Source organism: Gigantopelta aegis, chromosome 4 (genome assembly GCF_016097555.1).
Source record: "Gigantopelta aegis isolate Gae_Host chromosome 4, Gae_host_genome, whole genome shotgun sequence".
Taxonomy (NCBI): domain Eukaryota; kingdom Metazoa; phylum Mollusca; class Gastropoda; order Neomphalida; family Peltospiridae; genus Gigantopelta; species Gigantopelta aegis.
The window spans coordinates 34647629-34668562 of NC_054702.1; the positions used below are offsets into that span (position 1 = coordinate 34647629).

General features: G+C 37.2%; 1 protein-coding gene across 5 annotated transcripts in view; it reads left to right on the forward strand.

The window, feature by feature from the left end:
• The window catches only part of LOC121370447, a 35512-nt gene extending 16046 nt beyond the window's left edge, over positions 1-19466 (forward strand). For all 5 annotated transcript variants that reach the window (XM_041495678.1, XM_041495677.1, XM_041495675.1 and 2 more), the window contains exons 2-3: positions 6554-6693; positions 16287-19466. In XM_041495678.1, coding sequence (XP_041351612.1) covers positions 6555-6693; positions 16287-17743 — 1596 coding nt within the window. In that variant the 5' untranslated portion in view covers position 6554 and the 3' untranslated portion in view covers positions 17744-19466. The remainder of the gene's footprint in view (positions 1-6553; positions 6694-16286) is intronic.
• The last annotated feature ends 1468 nt before the right edge of the window (positions 19467-20934 follow it).

Here is a 20934-nt window from a genome sequence, read left to right on the forward strand (position 1 = left end):
GTGATTTTAATTGTTAAAAGGAACTGTAGCACTTCAATGTTTTCGAAGTTTGGAATGTTCCTTTAGCGTGTTTTTAACTCAAGCAAAATCCTTGAACTTCTCCCACAAACTAAAATAGCCGAAAGTCCCTTGATTAATTCACGTTACTAATATTTATAATTTATTATCCACAGCCAGTTTGATCTAATACGAACTGTATAATACGTTCGATTTATGTATGAATTTGGTACTTGGTAATTATGCCTTGCGTAAGGAGCACGTAACTCGACAACACTACATATAACACGATTAGACGTCTACATGATAAATTATATAATTATCTCGCCGAATCATCTCAGAAATTCCAAATACCTTGATATAGGATACACTGTATACGCGTTCGTTTGGTAGAGGATTTAAGCGATTTCGGGTCAGGTTAAAGGCATACTGTCACGGATTTAAGGACCTTATTTCTCTAAAAATGGATAATAACTAAAAATTACATTAATTGTTGGAAATCAAATCTAGCTATTGCATCACCTTAACTGAACCATGATGGAGTGAAATCCATGTCAACCATCTCGGCAATTTTAGTTTTTGAATTATGGACCATTGCCATAATTCAATTATTTTTATAAAATATCATTAATAAATGGAGTATGGTGGTTATGAAGATGGTTGAATAAGGTACATTTAGGGACAAATCAAATTATTTTTGTTCAGGTAATACTTTGTTAGACCATTAAATAGGTCAGTGATCTGTGACAATATGCCTTTAAGCTTTGTAGAATACTGATACGTTAAAGTTTGTTTTGTTTAACAACAGTAGAACACATTTATATATTAATCATCGGCTACTGGATGTCAAATATTAAATAATTCTGACAGTCCTAGAGAGGAAATCCGATACATTTTTTGATTGGTAGCAAGGGATCTTTTCTGTACACCATCCCACAGATAGGATAGCACATACCACGATATACAAGTCGTGGTACAGTGGCTGTAACGAGAACTAGTCCAATGGTCTCACCGACGGGAATCGATCCTAAACCGATCGCGCATCAGGCGAACGCTTTGCCACTAGACTACGTCTCACCCCTAACCTACTCTAATAATATTGTGGTATGTATGTATGCTTTGTTTGTTTGTCTATGGATATTTTGCTACTAATGCAAAAATTAGCGGGTTTCCGTTCTAAGACTATATGTAAAAATTACCAAATGTTTGTCACCCAATAGCCGATAATTAATAAATCGGTGTGCTCTAGTGGTGTCGTTAAGAAAAAAATACTATTTAACTTGCTTACCCTCAAGTACATTGTTGTGTTGGTGAGCTGTGCGATAGTATCAACAGACTTTCAGTGGACTTTTTAATATTATATAACCCTGGCATTGACATGATTTATAATATGAAATAATTATATTTAATTTAAAATGTTTTTAAAATAAATTGAAAAGTATAATAAAAAGAGCCATAATATGTTAAAGGGACATTCCTGAGTTTGCTGCAATTTTAAAGATGTTATCGACTAACAGAGACTTTTTAACGATTGTAATTACATTTGAAATATATTTTTCTGCATAAAATATTTGTGGCTGTATATTAAACGTGTTCCTGATCGTTTCATTTTATGTCCTAAAATATTGTTTTTCGTACGTACGAAATTATTTGAAGACAAAATCCAGTTTGGGCTTCTTACAAATATTAAGACGACCAGAAACACATTGAATATACAGACACTGATATTCTAAACCAGAAGATATATTTAATATGTAAGTTTAATCGTAGAAATATTTTATTAGTCACAAACATCTTACAGTGCAGCAAATTCAGGAGTGCCCCTTTAATATTAAATAACTTTGGCATTGTCATGATTTGTAATATTTTAAAATGTTTTTAAAATAAATTAAAAAGTATAATTAAAAAGAGCCATAATTATGTTAAACACCAAATGTGCCTAGCTGGTAGGTTGAAAAGAAAGTGCCGAGGTGTCGATAAATAACAAAATACGAATACGAATACGAATACGAATGCGAATATGTCTATTTGGATTGTCTATCATTTCACAGAATGTTCCACTCATAAATACATTACAATACATATATACAAATGTGCATTGTACATAAAAGGCATATTGTCACAGACCACTGACCTATTTAATGGTCTAACAAAGTATCACCTGAACAAAAATAATTTTATTTGTTCCTAAATGTACTTTATTCAACCATCTTCATAACCGCCATACTCCATTAGTCGTCAACAAGGCTCTGTTATTGCAAACATCTTACAGTGGCTGCAAACTCAGGACAGTCGCTTTAAATATAAAATTAAAATGACAACTGTCAAATCACGTATGCATACCATTTTGTCTGACTATTTGAGCCTTTTATTGTAAGTAAATGTACGGTCATAAAAACACCAAATGTAAACTGACGAACGTTATGTAACACTTTAAGGGGAACAAATTACTTTGATCTCATGATTTATAACTTCATTTGTGATGAATGCACTGAATATGTTTTCGTCTACGCCTCGTCTGTCAAAAAGCGTCTGTGTTAATGGTGCATGAAATGAGCATGAAGTAATTTTCAGCAAGACATACAGGATGTCTGAAAAGGCCTTGCATAGTGTATAATCTAAGACATCAACAGCCCGCGGCGGCGTCTGTGTGAGTGAGTGTAAAAGTACGAATGTGTGAACGATAGGAATCTTACTTCAAATCACCGATTACGGATTATTACAGGGGTGAATCTGTCTCGTCAGTGCAGTGCTTTTATTAGGACACCGACCTTTAATGTATAAAAACACAGATTACACGGTTATTATTATTATTATTATTTTTTTTTTTTATTATTTTTTTTTTTTTTTTTGAGTCTAATGCTGGATTACAAATAAAAAATATATTAATTTGGAATACTAAGAATCTTCTTAGTCGCCCAACTCGTTTTTATTGATCAACAGGACAGAACATTATACATTTAAAGGGTCCACGGAAATAACATGTGATGTCAAAATTTTGGAAAGCTGACACACGCACATACACACACACACACACACACACACATACACACACACACACATATATATATATATATATATATATATATATTACCTACGAGGTACAGCATAACGAGGGTCATATTTATCGTACGATTTCCCTCGTATGTCATAACTAAATCGTATGTCCTCTTGACATTGTCGTTTAACGATTGGCTGTTGTAGGAGTACATTTCTTTCTGATTGGCATTCTTAAAACGGAAACGTCATGTACCCAATTTATAGTTATTGTAAGGAGATGCAAACTGACGTCATTGGAATACTGACGTCATTCAAATTCAAAACTAATTATTTCAATTACTGTATATTTGTTTGCTTTTTAGTATACACATGCTTTACAATTTACAGCTGTTGATACATGTGTACTCTTTATTTATGGGCGTATAAATATCACGTAACTTTAGAACAGGTTGTGATTTGGTTTTCAAGACATCAATGAACAAATATTACTCCGCCGTTAAGGAAACGTTAGTTTGTAAACAATGACTGGAATGTTCATTTAGCAAGACAGTTCTACGGTAATAAACAGAATATTACATTCGTGTTCATGACAGACGATGTTTACGACACGAGTGCTCTCGCTCGGGAAATATGATAATTTAGGCACTCGTGTCGTAAACATCGTCTGTCACAATCTAATTAAAATTAGCTCCACTATTACATGTGGATCTAAAGACAGCCAGTTGGAGCTCATGTCCACCAATCAAAACCTTACTTGCAGAATCCTGCCAGTGATTTAAAACTAACAACACTGCGTAGTCCCCAATGTCCAGTTAACATTTCGTCTGTAAATAATAATTTAAATATTGACCAATCACACTTCGCCTTTGATAACGTTATTTGGGAGCATACAAATTCTAAAAATATCGGGCGAGTCTATTTTAGTGGCCGCAGTACAGCGAACCATACCAATACGTACGGGGTGGGTTATCAGTCTTCAATTTTACATTAAAAATTATTTATTTATTTATAAAATTAAAAAAACCTAAATCAGTCTTCAGTTTTACATTACAAATTATTTATTTTATAAAATAAAACATGTTTTAAGGCATTCGTAATTCACACGAAACATGTCGTATACCCTCAGGATAATTCGGAATGTTTTCAAATTATTTTTAAATCACTGGCAGGATTCTGCAAGTAAGGTTTTGATTGGTGGACATGAGCTCCAACTGGCTGTCTTTAGATCCACATGTAATAGTGGAGCTAATTTTAATTAGATTGCGTCTGTCATGGACACTCATATCATGGGCGGATCCAGGGGGGGGGGGGGGGGGGGGGGGGACCAGGGGGACGCGTCCCCCCAAAAAATTGTTCAAGTGCCCTCAAAATGTCCAAGTGCCCTTTTTGTTTGTAGATTTTTTTTTTTTTAAGTAAACAATAATTATATTGTAGATAAATGAAATCAAGATTTTCGTGTACATGCGCAAGCTTGCAGATATGTGTCTGTGTTATTGAGTCTCAATGGGGCCCCATTGAGGTTCTAACGCGAGTGACGCCAATTTACTTCATTATTGCTAGTATATTATGACGTAGAACTGTAGGAATTCATATTAATTGTAAATATTAAAACTTGTAGTAAGGTGCCCTTTTGACGAGTCAATGTGCCCTTCTTTTTTGGTCCCCCCCTAAAAATATTTCCTGGATCCGCCCATGTCATATAATATCCTCTATATATATATTGTGACAAATGCTGGATTACAAATAAAAAAAACATTAATTTGGAATACTAAGAATCTTCTTAGTCGCCCAACTCGTTTTTATTGACCAACAGGACAGAACATTATACATTTAAAGGGTCCACGGAAATAACATGTGATTTTGGAACATTTTGGAAATCTGATATTTTTAATTTTAACGTTTACAATTTAGCAATCGTGGAATATTTGCACCCAAACAAGAAATTATTTACCTACAAATCTTAATGGCCTATCTTAAAAGATTTGTATTGTGTTGTGCCATTGTGATATTGATATACACGGCCTTTATAACATTGACCATCTGTTTGGACATCATAGGTTATTCCCATGGACCCTTCATTTGTAACTCTTTGGTGACTGTAATGAAGTGTCCCCCCCCCCCCCCCCCCCTATTTATGGCTGCGTAAGCATAATTTGGATATACTAGAATAAGTTGGTTCATACAATCATGTAGCTGAATGAGTAAAAGTATTTAGGATAAATCAAACATACACTTACTAGGTCAACTACCCATGCTACCACGAGTCACTATAAGTACCAAATGTAAGGTAAATGTTTTTAAAGAGCTCAGTCTAAGGCCACTACACCAATTTCTTTCTCGCCAGTCACCCAAAAGTAATCATTAACCCCTGACATGGACACTGTGTGTGCTTGAACATTAAATGAAGTTTGTTTTTGTTTAATGACACCACTTGAGTAGATTGATATATTAATCAACGGTTATTGGATGTCAAACATTTGGTAATGTTGACATATAGTCTTAGGAAACCCGCTGTGTTTTTTTTTATTAGCAGCAAGGGATATGTTATATGCACCACCCTACAGACAAGATATTACATACCACGGCCTTTGATATATCAGTCGTAGTGCACTGGCTGGAACAAGAAATAGCCCAATGGTCCCAACGATGGGGATAGATCCCAAACCGACCGCGCATCAAACGAGCGTTTTACGTCCCGCCCCCGAACATTAATTTAAGCAGAAAACTACATTTAAAATAGGATGAAATTTTTTCATGGCAATACTAACAATGACCACACAATTCTGTTGAAGGGTAGAGACCGAATGTTGACTATGTTTTGAATACCCACTGCTCTGAAAATGTTTACTTTTAAAGTTGGCACGCCTACCGGTTTTTATATTTGAATGATTAAAATGATTCATTTAAATAACCATGCTATAATAAATATAGAATACTATACGAGTTTTCGCTAGATATCATTTTTACGAAACGAGTGAACTTCCCAAGGTATCTGACCGAACGAAAGTGAGGTCAGATACCTTGGGAAGTTCATGAGTTTCGTAAAAATGATGTCTAGCGAAAACGAGTGTGGTATTTTATTTATTACCTACCTTCAAACAATTGAATATTTGTCATAAAAAATAGAAATTCCTGCATTTCGAATATCTAAACATTTTACACTGTGGCGGAATGATATCACAAGACTGTGCACTACGGTATGTCCCAAAGGTCGCCGCTTAACAAAATAGTTTGTTCTACTTCCGTTGTTTTTTTAAATCCATATTTCGTCCCCAAACCAGTTCGCTACCTGTCTGGTCGTCCCAGTTTTACATATATACATGTATATTTTTATTACAGAAAAAAATGAATGAAATTTATAGTAAAAGTTGTGGAATGTTGACAACGTATCCCGGTAGACTTACTGTCTAACCAATGAAAAGACGTACATCCGGTACGACCCTCGTGGTGCGTACCGTATTTGTACGACACCGCTATACGTTCACCAGGTGGGTGATAATAGGGAATATCTAATTATTACCTATATCTATATATCTATCTCTATCTCTATCTACAGCATGGCTCACATGAACAGTTCGGGGAAGGTGGCGTCTGCCACGGTAAATTCCCCCCTTCTACAGAGTGATGCGGAGGAGTCGTATTTGATGATGGACAAACCTCCGGACGAACAGTGCTACCATAGGAAACCCGTATCAGGTCAGTATAATGCTGATATTTAACAATAAATATTAAACATTTAATATATATTATTTAGTGGATGGTGGGGTAGGGGGAAGGTGGGGGAAGGGTGGAGGAGCGGCCTCGTGGATTAGTACAAAAGATAACTTTATAATACAATTTTACAGTGACAAGATATGCTTTATAGGATATAAAAAGATACTAATGGATAATATACATAACAAGAACAACAAAAGTAATCTCTCTCTCTCTCTCTCTCTCTCTCTCTCTCTCTCTCTCTCTCTCTCTCTCGAGCGCGCACACACACACATACAGACGAGCGTACGCTTAAAGCATGATTATAACATATAATAGAAATAGATAATATATGTTCAGAGTTCAAATTACAGGTATGTTTTTATATCATTATACATTAATTATCTTATGATTACTAAAAACGACAAAGGTTAAAACGTTACACTACGTAGGCCTGTGTTAACTTGGGTTGTTAATTACTGAGTTGCAAGCATTTCAAATCATTGACATTGCGTCCGTGTATCAATGTAAATGACTGTTATCGTGTTTTATCTCAAATCACGTTATTTAAATATCTGCCTCGATGACACGTAACAATTTGCACAGACATCGTTTGACAGCCTTTGATTTTCTCAATATCGTTTGACAGCCTCCAGAAATAGACGATTCGTAGAAAATTATGCGGGAACCCATTTAGCACATGCGCATATTTTAAGCAAGGTATTATAAGGTATTATGTTAATTTTTGACTTAGAGCTATACAAAAGCGTACGGGCTCACACTTTCCATGAGGGGATGGGTGGGGTGATTTTTTCCCGAATTAAACGAAAATGCTCGAATCTGGATAACAACATTTATCAAAATTAGCATTACTGCCAAACAGCTATATTGGGTTGTAAATGAATCACTACTCATTTTTTTTTTACATAGATTAGAATTAATATTGTGGGTAGAATGATGGAAATTCATGGTGAAAAGGTTTCAGGCAAGCTAATTTTGACGAATATCTCTGACGTTTTTGTCCGCGTCTCATACGATTATAGAGCTATATAGAGTGAAGTGATCTTGACTCGGGATAATTTTGAAGCTATATTTCCAGGGATTTTTTTTTTTTTTTTTTTGCACTGTAACAGACATTAAAGAATAAATTAATTCTAAAGATTAGGTATGGAACTTCCGCGTTTTCTCATTCGTTCCAACGTTATATGGATACAGTCTTTTCATTTAAAGGGACATTCTTGAGTTTGCTGCAATTTTTAAGATGTTATCGACTAACAGAGACTTTTTAACGATTGTAATTACATATCAAATATATTTTTCTGCATAAAATATTAGTGGCTGTATATTAAACGTNAGTTTTTGACAGTTCTAATAATTTGTACTAGTTTTAAAGTCGGATACATCTTTCATTTAATTTCCTAAAAATGTCTGTTTTGAACGACGCACTATTTGAAGACAGTGGTGGTTGTGAATATGAGATAAGATACATTTTTAAATCCATTGTTTGGGCTTCTAAATAAATATTTTGTTACAGGAATATTAAGACATATCATTTTGTTTGAAACTTAACACATTGAATATTATGACACTGATATTCTAGGTTGAACAAGACAACCTATATTTAATATGTAAAGTTTAATCGAGAAGAGAAATGTTTTCACCGATTACTCGCTCGGATACACCCTGTCTTACAGCCTTGTGCGATGGCTTAACCACGACACCACGACGGTAGTTTTTAAAATATTGCCCCCCAAGAAGAACTGAAGGCTCGTCTGTAGTTTGCAGGTTAATCATTATCTATTTACATGCATTAACTTGTACACTAAAAATATTTGCTAATATTTTTTTTTCTAATGTGCAAAATCTGTGAAAATAACTTTGATATCGCGTTCGTGATTTGCTACGTTTGCGCTACACAATTAAAATATTAAACAGTAGTTGCTAATCAATTTTCAATTAAGTAGAAATAGCGCTAATCATTTTTTTTTTTAAATAAAATGTTCTCTGAATAGGTATGCTCAATTATATACATCGTCCGACTTAAAAGCAAATGTGTCCGAGTGACAATCACTTTTTGAAAATGTAACACTTAGCACCATATTTCTGTTAATAAAGTTCTTGTTGAAAACAAAATATGTAAAATGTAGTCTACGGAATACCAGCTGCAATCTAAACCACCAATGCTGTCTGACTCCCGATCACTTTACCCTATACCATAAACATTTCGTCTGGCTCGTAACTTATAGTCCATCCCATCATTCTATAAAAATGGAAATAGCAAAAAAATACTATATTTGTGTGCAACTTGCAAATCAATCGGTTCAGAAATAAATAACTTGTAGTAAATTCCATATTTTGAAAAAAGGCGTCTGCTGCGGGACGGAATTATAGGTTCCATTTGGACACATACACATAACGATTATGTATAATAATGCAAAATCAAATCTCAGACTTATTGCTACCCCAGTAACCTAATTCATCCATTAATAATGTGACAACAGTACACGAATAATACTTTGAGGGGCAGTAAATTTTCATTTCCATTAGAAAATACGAATATATGCTTAGTTCTATTAAATGGATAGACGTTACGTGTCGACCATAGGTGTACGCAAATATGTACAGACATGTACATATACAAACGTTATCTTTCAAATTTTCTTTTAAATACATCTTGATTTTTTTTCTTCATATTAATCAGTTTAGCATAATAATGTTCATGAAATAAATTTTAAATAAGCATACAACTACTCGCAATGGCCCTGGGTTTTTTAAGTCTCCAAAAAGTTGTGATTTTGACCAAAATCAATCAACTGGAAAATTAGAAATTGTTTTAGTTATTACTTATTACTGTTACTATATTTACGTGCCTAAGAGGTTCAGGCACATTTGTTATTAATAACAATGACACACATTAAACATGACTAATTTAAATAATTGGTTTGTTATTTTGCTTTGAGTAGATTCACTGTTAAAAAAAAAAAAAAAACCACACCAGCAAACGGGTCTCTAGAATGGAGAACGACCCATGTATTAAAATATCTCCATTTCATTTCTTGTTTTAACATCACTACTCCTATCTCATTAGCCACTAACAACTAACCATTTTCATTTCATTTCACTTATTTTCATGCGTATATCCAATTAAGGTTCAAGCACGCTGTCATGGACACACATTAGCTATCTGTCCAGGACAGTGGGATAGTTGTCGGTGATGAGAGAGAGAGAGAGAGAGAGAGAGAGAGAGAGAGAGAGAGAGAGAGATGGGGGGGGGGGGTGTAGTGGTCTTACACCTACCCATTCAGTCGTTAAAACTTGCTCTTTGTGGGAGCCAGTACCGAGCTGCGAACCCAGTACCTACCAGCCTTATTTCCGAGGGTTTAACTACGACACCACGGAGGCCGGTTGGAGGCCGGTTAAACTAACCATTAACACCCAGCTGTCATATAAACCGTTCAGATAGCATCAAGTGGTTACAAACACAAATATAGAATCAGAAAGGTGCTTTTATTGTGGGCAGGGGTTATTTTACGTCATGCTGTTTTGTTTGATTATTTTTTCTCATTTGATCTCGTTTTATGTAATTGATTTTTTTGTACTTATTAATTAATTTCATTTATTATGTTCTGTGCGCCTTGGAAATATCTGTAATGATGCTATTATATACTGAGCTCGAGCGACAACACATCTGACAATAACCCTGGTTAATTACTTCTTGTCTGTTGTTATGGTGCTGCTCTAAAAATAGCTTAATATTAAAAAAGTAAACTTTGTTTTATTTAACGACGCTACTAGAGTACATTGATCTTTTTTATCTTATCATCGGCTATTGGACGTCAAACATATGGTCATTCTGACACTGTTTTTCAGAGGTAACCCGCTGTCGCCACATAGGCTACTCTTTTACGACAGGCAGCAAGGGATCTTTTATTTGCGCTCCCCACAGGCAGGATAGCACAAACCATGGCCTTTGTTGAACCAGTTACGGATCACTGGTCGGTGTAAGTGGTTTAACCTACCCATTGAGCCTTGCGGAGCACTCACTCAGTGTTTGGAGTCGGTATCTGGATTAAAAATCCCAAGCCTCGACAGGGATCCGAACAGTTGTTGTACAAGTAATAAAGGAAAAGAAATTCAAGAGATAGTGCATAACAGTGGCAATTCTGTGTGGAAAATCAGATTGGCAGATGTACTTTCATCTGGTGATTTACTTTCACGTAATGTAATGTACCATAACAGCTGTAGAATTTTTTTTTTGGAAAAGTATGTTCAACGCCCAAAGCGTAAATCAAAATCAGTTGAGAGAAACTCAACATCAGCTAACACAGATGAATATAAGGATAATATTCCATTAATTGCTGCAGAAGTTCAGTTCTTCTCAGTCATTCAACAGAAAATAGATGAAGGTATTTATATGAGCATGCCAGAGATTCATCAGATTTATCAAGAAGCATTACTGGAGTATAAAATTGAAAATGTGAAACAAACCACAAAAATTCTAAGGAAAAAAATCATGGAAAATGTCAACAACGTTGTGATTACTACATCATATGGAAATAAACCATCTAATATTCATTCTTCATATGCCAGGAAATCAGCCATTAATGCGGCTGCAGATGCTCAAGGACATGGAACTCATGAATCATTAACAAATTTGCTCAATGCGGCAAAACATCTACGTAATGTTATTCATCAGGCTAGGAAAAATCCTCGGAAATTCACTGGTTCTTTGAAAGACTCTGTTGGAACAGGAGTTCCACCAGAGTTGCTTGTTTTCATTCAGTGGGTGTTACAGGGTCCAAATAAGGCAGTACGTTCTGAACAGTGTGATGAAGATGTTGAACATTCTGCTAATATCATCTCAGCATATTCTTAAAAATATGAAATCAGATCGCCAAGTCAACTACAAAGTAGTATCAGCTTCATCCACTGTCCGGACTGTTCATGAAACACCACCAGCTGTGGCACTGTCCCTCTTTAATTATCGTATGCATCGTAGCAAGAATGATCTCACATTAATGAATGCTGCAGCTGTAGGTATCTCATACTACCGTGTCTGGGAGATTACTGGTCAGATTACCAACAGTGTTCTGGAAACTATGAGAAAACATGATGGAATCTACATACCTCCTGGATTAATCAAAGGTATCCCAGTAAGGGCATCTTCTGACAATGTTGACATGAAAGTTGATACATATGACGGTCGGGATTCATTTCATGGAACAGCCACGTCTGTTTATCAACGAACATTACCTGGAATTCCGTATGACACTGTATCAGAGCAGGTTGAATTGGTTGGTAACAACAGTGACTTGTTGAAAGATGTCCCTCCCACAGTTCTACAACTGGAGCCATGCATTATACATGGAAATCCAAAGCCAAGTTTAAGTTCACATTATGAAGATTATAAACTTCATAGCACGAACATATGCTTCTGAAAAAGAAGATCCTGCTGTGTGGAAGACCGCTGGCTGGAGAGTTTGCCATAACAAAGAAGCCAATTCCTTTCACAAGCATCGGAGTAGATCAAGCTCAAGAGCATGACAACAAAATCCTTAAAGGAGAAGGGGGACTTCGAGGTATCACAAACAAGCCAGCCACTCTTCTTAGATATTGTTTGACAGCTCCAGTACTGGGCCAGCTCTCTAAGGAAGCACAGGAAATGTTTGGAGCCACACTTGCTGTAGATACTAGTTGTCACCATCATCATTCTGCTGCCACATTTGCACACCAAGAAGAAAGAGTAAAACTGTTAAAAGCATGCCTGAAGCCACACAGTCTATTCAGTAACCAAAGCAACCAACTGCATAATTCATGACAAAACAGGTCTTGCGCGAAGAAGTCCAAACCAGTATTCTTAGCATGGAAACACGAGGAGATACTGCTAAAGTTTCTTTTCTTGAAGACCGAATATCTGGCAAGGTGAATTTGTGGGATCGTATGTCCAAAGTGAAGTTTTTAAACTGGGATGATCTTCATAAAAAAATAACTTTGAAAAGCAACACCAAGAAATATCAGCTGAGATCAACAACATCACTGTTCTCTAGACTATTAGTCATTGCCAAGTCAGACCGTAATCTTGATTTACAGGCTGCTATATCCCAACATGAGTTTCACAGTGTTAACCACATCATTATGAAAGCTGATGGTACCCTGAATCCTTGCAAAGGTAAAAGCGATCTTGTCATGGCTCTCATGGATGCAACACCACAGACAAACTCTGCATGTCCAAACAGTGACACAAGGTACCTTATTATAGATGGGATGGTTGCAGTACAAACACTCATGCATGCTGCCAAATTCAAATTCTGCAAGAATTTAGGAGAGGCATTTCCTGTATTCATTGACTCACTCTTAGATAAGTACACTGGCGGGCGAGTGACATTTGATAACTACTATAGATCAGTACCAATCAAAGATGACATAAGATATTCCAGTCAACTTGGTCGTGGGGATGACTTGTATATTGATGACACCACTCCAATTAAATGACATCAAAAGATTCTTGGCTAGCAAAACCACAAAGGATCGTTTGACAATATATTTTGCAGATAAACTCATTCTCTTGTGTAAGAAGCCAATGGTCACAGTCACAAGGAAAGATGTTCTAACAAATGTACCATATTACCATCCCATCACTGGTGTTAGTACACAAGAAGAAGCAGACACGCTCATGATTCTCCATGCACTTGAAGTTGTCAACGAGATACCTGGCAATGAGGTTGATTTCTACACCAAAGACACTGATTGTTGGGTACTTATATTGAGAAGGTTGCACATGCTCGGACCCAATGCACAAATTATTACAGGCACAGGTATAAATCACAAGCAGGTGAAATTGCAACCAATTCATGATGAGTTAGGTCCTGAAAGAGCCTCAGCCTTACCAGGGTTCCATGCAGTAACTGGAAGTGACACTACAGGACAAATCAGTGGTGTGGGGAAAAAGCGAGGATTGAAATTTTTTTATGAAAGCTCCACCTCCTATCATTGATGCTCTTAGCCAGCTTGGAATTGGTAATGAACCATCCAGAGAGGTCACTGAAAAGTGTGAAGAGTTTTACTGTATGTTACTCAGCTCGAAAGACATTTCGGCAACTGATGCATCTACTCTAAGATGGAAAAATTTCAAGACTATCCCCTAGCCAGAGTGTGGAAAAACTACCACCTACATCTGGTGCATGGAAACAGCATACACGAAGGGCACATCTTCAAGCAAATATCTGGGCTCAAGACTTGGTTCTAAACCTTGAAATTCCAGATCCATGCAAACTAGGCTGGACCAAGGAGGGTGGTGTATTTGTGCCTGTACTGTCAGAGATTCAGGCTGCACCAGAAGCTGTAATAGAACTATTTCGATGCAACTGTGGTGTGAGCAAATGTGCCGGTAGATGTACCTGTAAGGGACACAATCTTGAATGCACAGAGTTATGTAAGTGTGAAGCTGACGAGGACTGTTGTAATACACATACTGTTACTGATGAAGTTGATGCCTAATGTACAATTGAAACACATGTGTTTTTCCTAATGTTATGAACAGTTCAACATTAATGAAAAGTCACACCAATTTGTACAGGTATGTGTCTTTATTTCACAAATAGCTCAAAATCTAAAGTAGCAAAGTCATTAATTATACACTATTTGAATTCCTTGACATCAAAAAGGTACTTGTAGAGACTAAACGTATGTTTTTGTTTTCTAGAAGCAAAGATATATGACAAATTGATAAAAATAGCAGCCATTTTGAATTTCAAGACGAATGTCTAAATAAGTGTTTGAATTTCAAGATGGATGTAGAAGAAATGTTACCAATGGATATATTTGATTTAGGTTGTTCTTCATTCCTAATTTCACAAACTTGTGTAAAACAGATATGCAAACACCAAGAACAATTTACATAACTATGTTTTGGCGGCCATTTTGTTTTGTATTTTAGGTCTAAAATTCAAAATTGACATTGGAAACTGATATATTTGGAATCAGCATATCTAAATTAAGTTAAAAAGTTTGATTCCTCAAAATGACCCAATGATGTTCTATTGCTTATGGAATTGGGAGTGTGAAAGGTCATGATAGCGCCACCCCTACCCCCACCCACCCCCCTTTTTAACATGTTGTATAGAAGGTACATTCCTTCACTTTGGGTGGGTAATTTATCAAGTTCAAATATTGAGCATTTTAAAGGGTTTTATTCTTAGTGACAGATGTGTTGTTAAAAAAGGACTGATTTCGCAGTGTGACAAAAAGGGGGTACATATTCGTACCCCCAGTACTGACTCCCTAATTAATCTATCGTACTCAAAATTTCTCAAAAACTACCTGTCTATGTCTCCAAAGTAACCAATGCTTAAAACAGGCCACAAATGAAAAATTTAATGTGATACAGGGGTTATTTTGAAACAAGGCCTTATTTTGGGGGTAAAGGGACCATTGAAACATTTGAACCCCCTGGTAGGTCGTATATTCAGATTTTGTAAATACTTCATATTTGATCATGTAGAAGACTTCAAATGCTTTAATTTGAGTGGTAAATAATCATTCTAGCATGACAATTGACCATGTTATAACCAATTACCTATAAGTTATCGATTTTTGGACAAATCGTCGCCATTTTGAATTTCAAGTTGGCTGCCGTGATTCGATGACCGAAATTTTTTTTACCAATGCATTTTTTTATTCAGGCTGGTCATGGGAACATACTGCCAAAATTTCATCAACTTGAGCAAAAAGGACAGCAAGCATCAAAAATTGAACATAACTGGACTATACGTCAACGCTCCCGCAATGCGTTAAAACTGATGGGATTTAGTGACGTCACGTCATCCTATGACGTTGTATGATACACAGAGGAATGCGGAAATAAACAGTTTAAACATTACCAAGGAAAAAAAAAAAATCAAATGCGAGATATTATAACCAGCAAGAGTGCCAAAATCATATTAATAGCAAAATAAAAAAATTTAACATACATTTATACTGAACAGTTACCGATTACCTTCAAATGCATTTTTTATTTGTAACATAAAATCCTGAGTGTCAATTCCAACTGCATTTTGATGCATTTGCACGTTTCTAAATCTGCGATATTTTCAATACACAATTTGACAATTACTTACCTTGCTTTTGTCGTATTTGCGGAAATAAACTCGGTATGACTAAAGATGTTATCTTTTTGCTGAAGGACAGCAAAGCGTTTTGTCACAAGTTTGTGCTTGTTTACACTGGAATTAGCAGTTGACGTTGCATTACGTTACCTACTCATTAATTGGATAGAAATTTGTCTCATCTTTATTTTCATTGGTCAGGGCAATATCACTTTTGATGGACCGGTGAGACCATCTCAGGGCAATATCACTATTTACGGACGGTCATGTGACTGGTTTTTGACCAATAATAATACAGATATATTTTCATTATGTAATAATTGACGATATCCGTTTATTGTGAAAACTCAAGTGTATGTTAAAACTGTAGTTACGTTTGTGTTTTGAATGAATATACGATATTATATTATTGTGACCAGTTTTTATTTAGAGTAGATATGACCGTTTTCAAGCTGAAACATAACTATATGTACATTACTATTCTCATTGTAGATTTCTCTGAAGAAAAGGTTTGGGTCTATCCCTTGAACGGGACACGACGGAAGCTTAAGGCGGCGTTCGACGACCTCAAGACGGATTTTCTGTTGATGGAAGAAATCACGGACAGACGAAAACACTTGTTGGAGGACATGATAGAAAGGGAGAAGGAAAAGTGTGAACGGAATATACACCGCATTGCCCAGACTCTGATTCAGAAGATCCGTCAGAAGGAGGCAGTCATGATGGACAGACTGTGGACGGTGTGCAAGGAGCAGCGAGACACTCTGGAGGAGCACCTGACGGACGGGCGCCAGCTCATCAACTCCACCCGCGAGATGATTCAGCAGGCTGAGCAGCTGCTCTTCAGGTCCGGGTACGAGCTCGACATAGACGACAATATCCAGCGCCAGTTGCCGAAGTTCACAGAGCAGCATTCGCAGGTGAAGAAAGCTCTTGTCAAGGGAGATTCGGTTAATCATGTGATAAGAATCTCGTTCACGCCAATTTCAGATGAAAGCACTGATACGTACCTTGAGTCTTTAGACCTGGGCTCCATTGATGTAGAAACTGATGTAATTAGTAGTGAATCGGAATCGTATTCTCCTATTCATGAATTGGCAAATGTGATGCCCAGGAACCCTTCGGACCTGAGTCGCGGGAGCTTGGAATCGGCCTCCCTTGAGATTGAACAGTCGGGACAGCTGGAAATAGACAAACGGAATCCAGACCTGTCCGATATCGTCACCCTAGATCTCCAGAGATGCACAGCCATGGTGGTGACCGACTTCATCAACAAGTCTGTGAAATATTTTTACTACAACAGCGGCGGCAGCTGGTACGACGTCGTGCCCATGAAGAGCGGTCCGTTGGGAGTGACCAAAACGTCTGTGTCCGCGATAGCAGTGACGTTACCCGAATCGCGTCAGATGTGTTTCATCGAGATGTACCCCGAGTTGCGTGTCTCCTCGATCTACACGCCGAAAGAGTATTACAAGGTGTCCCTACTGAACAGTACCAGCCTTGTTGTGAGTGCCACCTTTCCGAACGCGGTGGATATAATTGATTTCAATGGAACTATCGTCAAGTCCATTAGTTCTGTGCAACTGCATCAAAAGATTTTCGAGCGGCCGTACCATGTCAGCGTCACGCCATCTGGCGACATGTTGATTTCGGATAACTTCCTGAAGGCCCTCGTGTGTATCAGAGTTACCGGTCGTGTTAGGTGGGTTTACAAAGCACAGACTATGGGTTCGCCGCAAGGTGTTGCTTGCGACTCTAGCGGGATGATTTTTCTAGCAGACGGCACCAAAAATGTTGTGATACAGTTATCGTCCGACGGCCAGTTCCAGCAGAATATTATCAAAGAGGAAGATGGGCTGCACCTGCCCGTGGCTGTTCACGTTCATGAATCCGGCAGAATATATGTGACGCAGAAAAATGGAACCATTAAGGTGTTTTCGACATTGTGAAGTCTACTGCAAATGTCTTAGTTGTGAATTGTGAAGTATACTGCACGTCTTAGTTGTCAGTTGTGAAGTATGCTGCAAATGTCTTAGGTGTGAAGTCTTGTTATTGTCGTACCATTACAACATATACCTGCTGCTACTATTTTAAACTATGCAACATTGGTTTCATAATTCTCAATAGTTTTCGATCAGTGATTTGAGACACATGTATGCCAATATATGTGGACATTTAAACTATATTTGGAAACACGTGGAGGATATGTGTTTAGTTTTCAGTGATTTTGGCGATATGGATGGAGGCTGGTTTCTACTGATTTCAAAGACATTGTGGTAGGAACGGAGTGTGTGTGTCTTGTTTTCGGTGATTTGAAGGATTCTTAGATATGGATGCGTATTTGTGGTTAGTATACCGACAATAGACAGCCTTGGGGCTGTGGGTGTGGATTTGAAGCTACTTTTTCTGTGATTTGTCACACACTTAGCAATATGGATGAACGATATATGGTTAGTTTTTATTGACTTAAAACTTGGTGTTGTAAGTGGAGATTTATGGAAATTTGTTTTTAGTCCGTCAGTGATTTGAAGATATCTATGAATATGTATTGGTAGATGTTTTTTCTTACGTGTGCTCATTTTATATTAATATTTGTAAAGCAAATGTTATTGACGATCAGTTAACCACGACAATGCTTAGATAATGACCAAGGGCTTTTCCGGAAATGATCACACGAGAAATGCGAGATACCATTTTAAAACCCATTATCCGCCATCACTGGTCGATTTTTATGTTGTTGTTGTTGGGGTTCTTTTTTGTTTGTTGTTGTGTTGTTGTTGTTTTTTTGGGGGGGGTTGTGTTTTTGGGGGGGTTTTTTTTTTTTTTGAGGGGGGGGGGGGGGGTTAATAGATGTTTTATTAAAAAAATAAAGAGAAAATTGTTAAGCCTAAAATTAATAAGCCACGAGTCGGGTTACGGTGAACAATATATGGCACATTGTGTCAGAGTGGCGTGGTTCATACAAAATGCATATATCCACTTGTTTAAAAAAATATCATATATATTGATTATTCGCATAAAAGCTAATTATGAAGTTTCTAGCTACTACATGATATGAAGATATTAAATGGCATGCCATACTGCGATACGTGTAATGGTTTTGGTTGCCTGGGATAAATTAATTTCCGATTGTCGATAATGTTTGTAATAAGAGTGATATAAACAGTATATCAACCCACGCAGGCAATAGGCCTACATGTATAAACCGTATGACATCTAAGAATGCTAATTAGCAACACTCATTCTTGAAACACAGTTACAGTGGACACTGAATAATAACAGTGTATTAAATAAAAGTGGTAATTTATTGGAAATCAGTAATAGTATTTACACAAATAAACATTGTTCATAAACACAGATACAACCAATCGGAGCTGAGAACGGTGCCCCAGAACCATGACACGGATATACTTTATTTGGTGTAAAGCAACCATTAAGGTCTAGGGGCAAACGTGTTTGGCTATGATGGACTTGAGGCCTGTAGGTATTGAGTTCGTATTTCGTTACTGACTACCACCTAGTATGTTATATCGGGAGATGTAAGGCCACTGTTTTCATTTCAACTTATTTTCGTGCTTACATCCAATTAAGGTTCAAGCACGCTGTCGTGGGCACACACCTCAGCTGTCTGACCAGGACAGTGGGTTAGTTGTTGGTGGTTAGTAAAAGAGAAGATGGTGTAGTGGTCATTAAAACTCGCTTTGGATGGGAGCCGGTACTGGGCTGCGAATCCAGTACCTACCAGCCTTATGTCCGATGGCTTAACCACGACACCACCGAGGCCACTGGACTTGCTTCTTTCTCACTAACCACTAATTAACAACCAACCGATCCACCCAAGTCAGTATTTAAGATAAAAAGAAAGAAATGCGTATTTATTATGATGATATCCCAGCGTACATTTATGACTTGGGTCTCCGCCAGGGTCATACCCTCCGGGGAGGCAGGTGTGTGTGGGGGGGGGGGGGGGGGGGGGGTCAGTTGCCCCCCTGAAAATTTAACTTTTTTTTACTTCAGAAAATAGCATACACATCTCAGGGTTTAATTTGTATAGTGTATCATTTTTTTTTTATGTAGTGCACCCCCCCCCCCCCTAGGATTTTGATCAGGGTACGGCCCTGTCTCGGGTTTTTCCTAGCATGCAATCATTGAATGTCGTAGGATTACAGGCTCCCAATTTTGTAAGGGGGGGGGGGCACGTTAGCTTTTGCCCTAATTAAATAAAAATGCCCGAATCTGCATAACAACATTTATTCATATTAACATTACTACCAAACAGCTTTATAGGGTTGCAAACGAATCACTGAAGCATTTTTTTTTTTTACATGGATTACAACTAATTTTGAGGGTAGAATGATGGAAATATATTGTAAAAGGGTCTTAGGTTAGCACATTTTACCCGAATATCAGTATCTTTTTAACCGAATTTGAGGTTTTGCTCATGCCCCCGTCTCGTACGCTTATATGTTGAATGTCTTATTTTATGAAGGGGGAAACAGAGGACATAACCCTGGCCAAACACTTCGTGCCTAAAGAAACCTGGATTATTAATTTATGTTGTGTGTTTTTCACACTGGCAATGAATTTTATATTGTAAGTGTGCTTGATATAAGCACGAAAATAAGTTGAAATGAAAATAAATGAAACATTGTAAATATCAAGCCAAAAATATAATGTTAACTAGATGTCGTTCTGTACAGGTGAGTTTCACCAACGGAAGCCATCAATGCAGGCGAATAGGAACAGGAGGGGCCGGTGCATGTGTCCCCCCTCCCCCCACTCGAGGCCCAAAACTGGTACTATAAGTCTATATTAGATACTAGTAGAGTGCTTGTGCCTCCCCTCTCCCCAAGTTTCATTTATCGCCCTACAGTGCTTGAAATAAATATTGGGCAGGATGGTAAAGCATTCGATTGAAATGCAATGTTTATATGATCGACTCTCTTGGGATTTGTTTATAATCAAAACACGTGCCCCTCGTGTATCAAAGACCCTGTTATATGTTGTCGGGTCTGTGGAAGTGTACTGCATTTTGTTCAGTATGATCACTACTGGTATCCATCGCAAGTGTAAAACGTTTCTTTTGTTTAACGACACCACTAGAGCACATTGATTTATTTACCATCGACTATTGGATGTC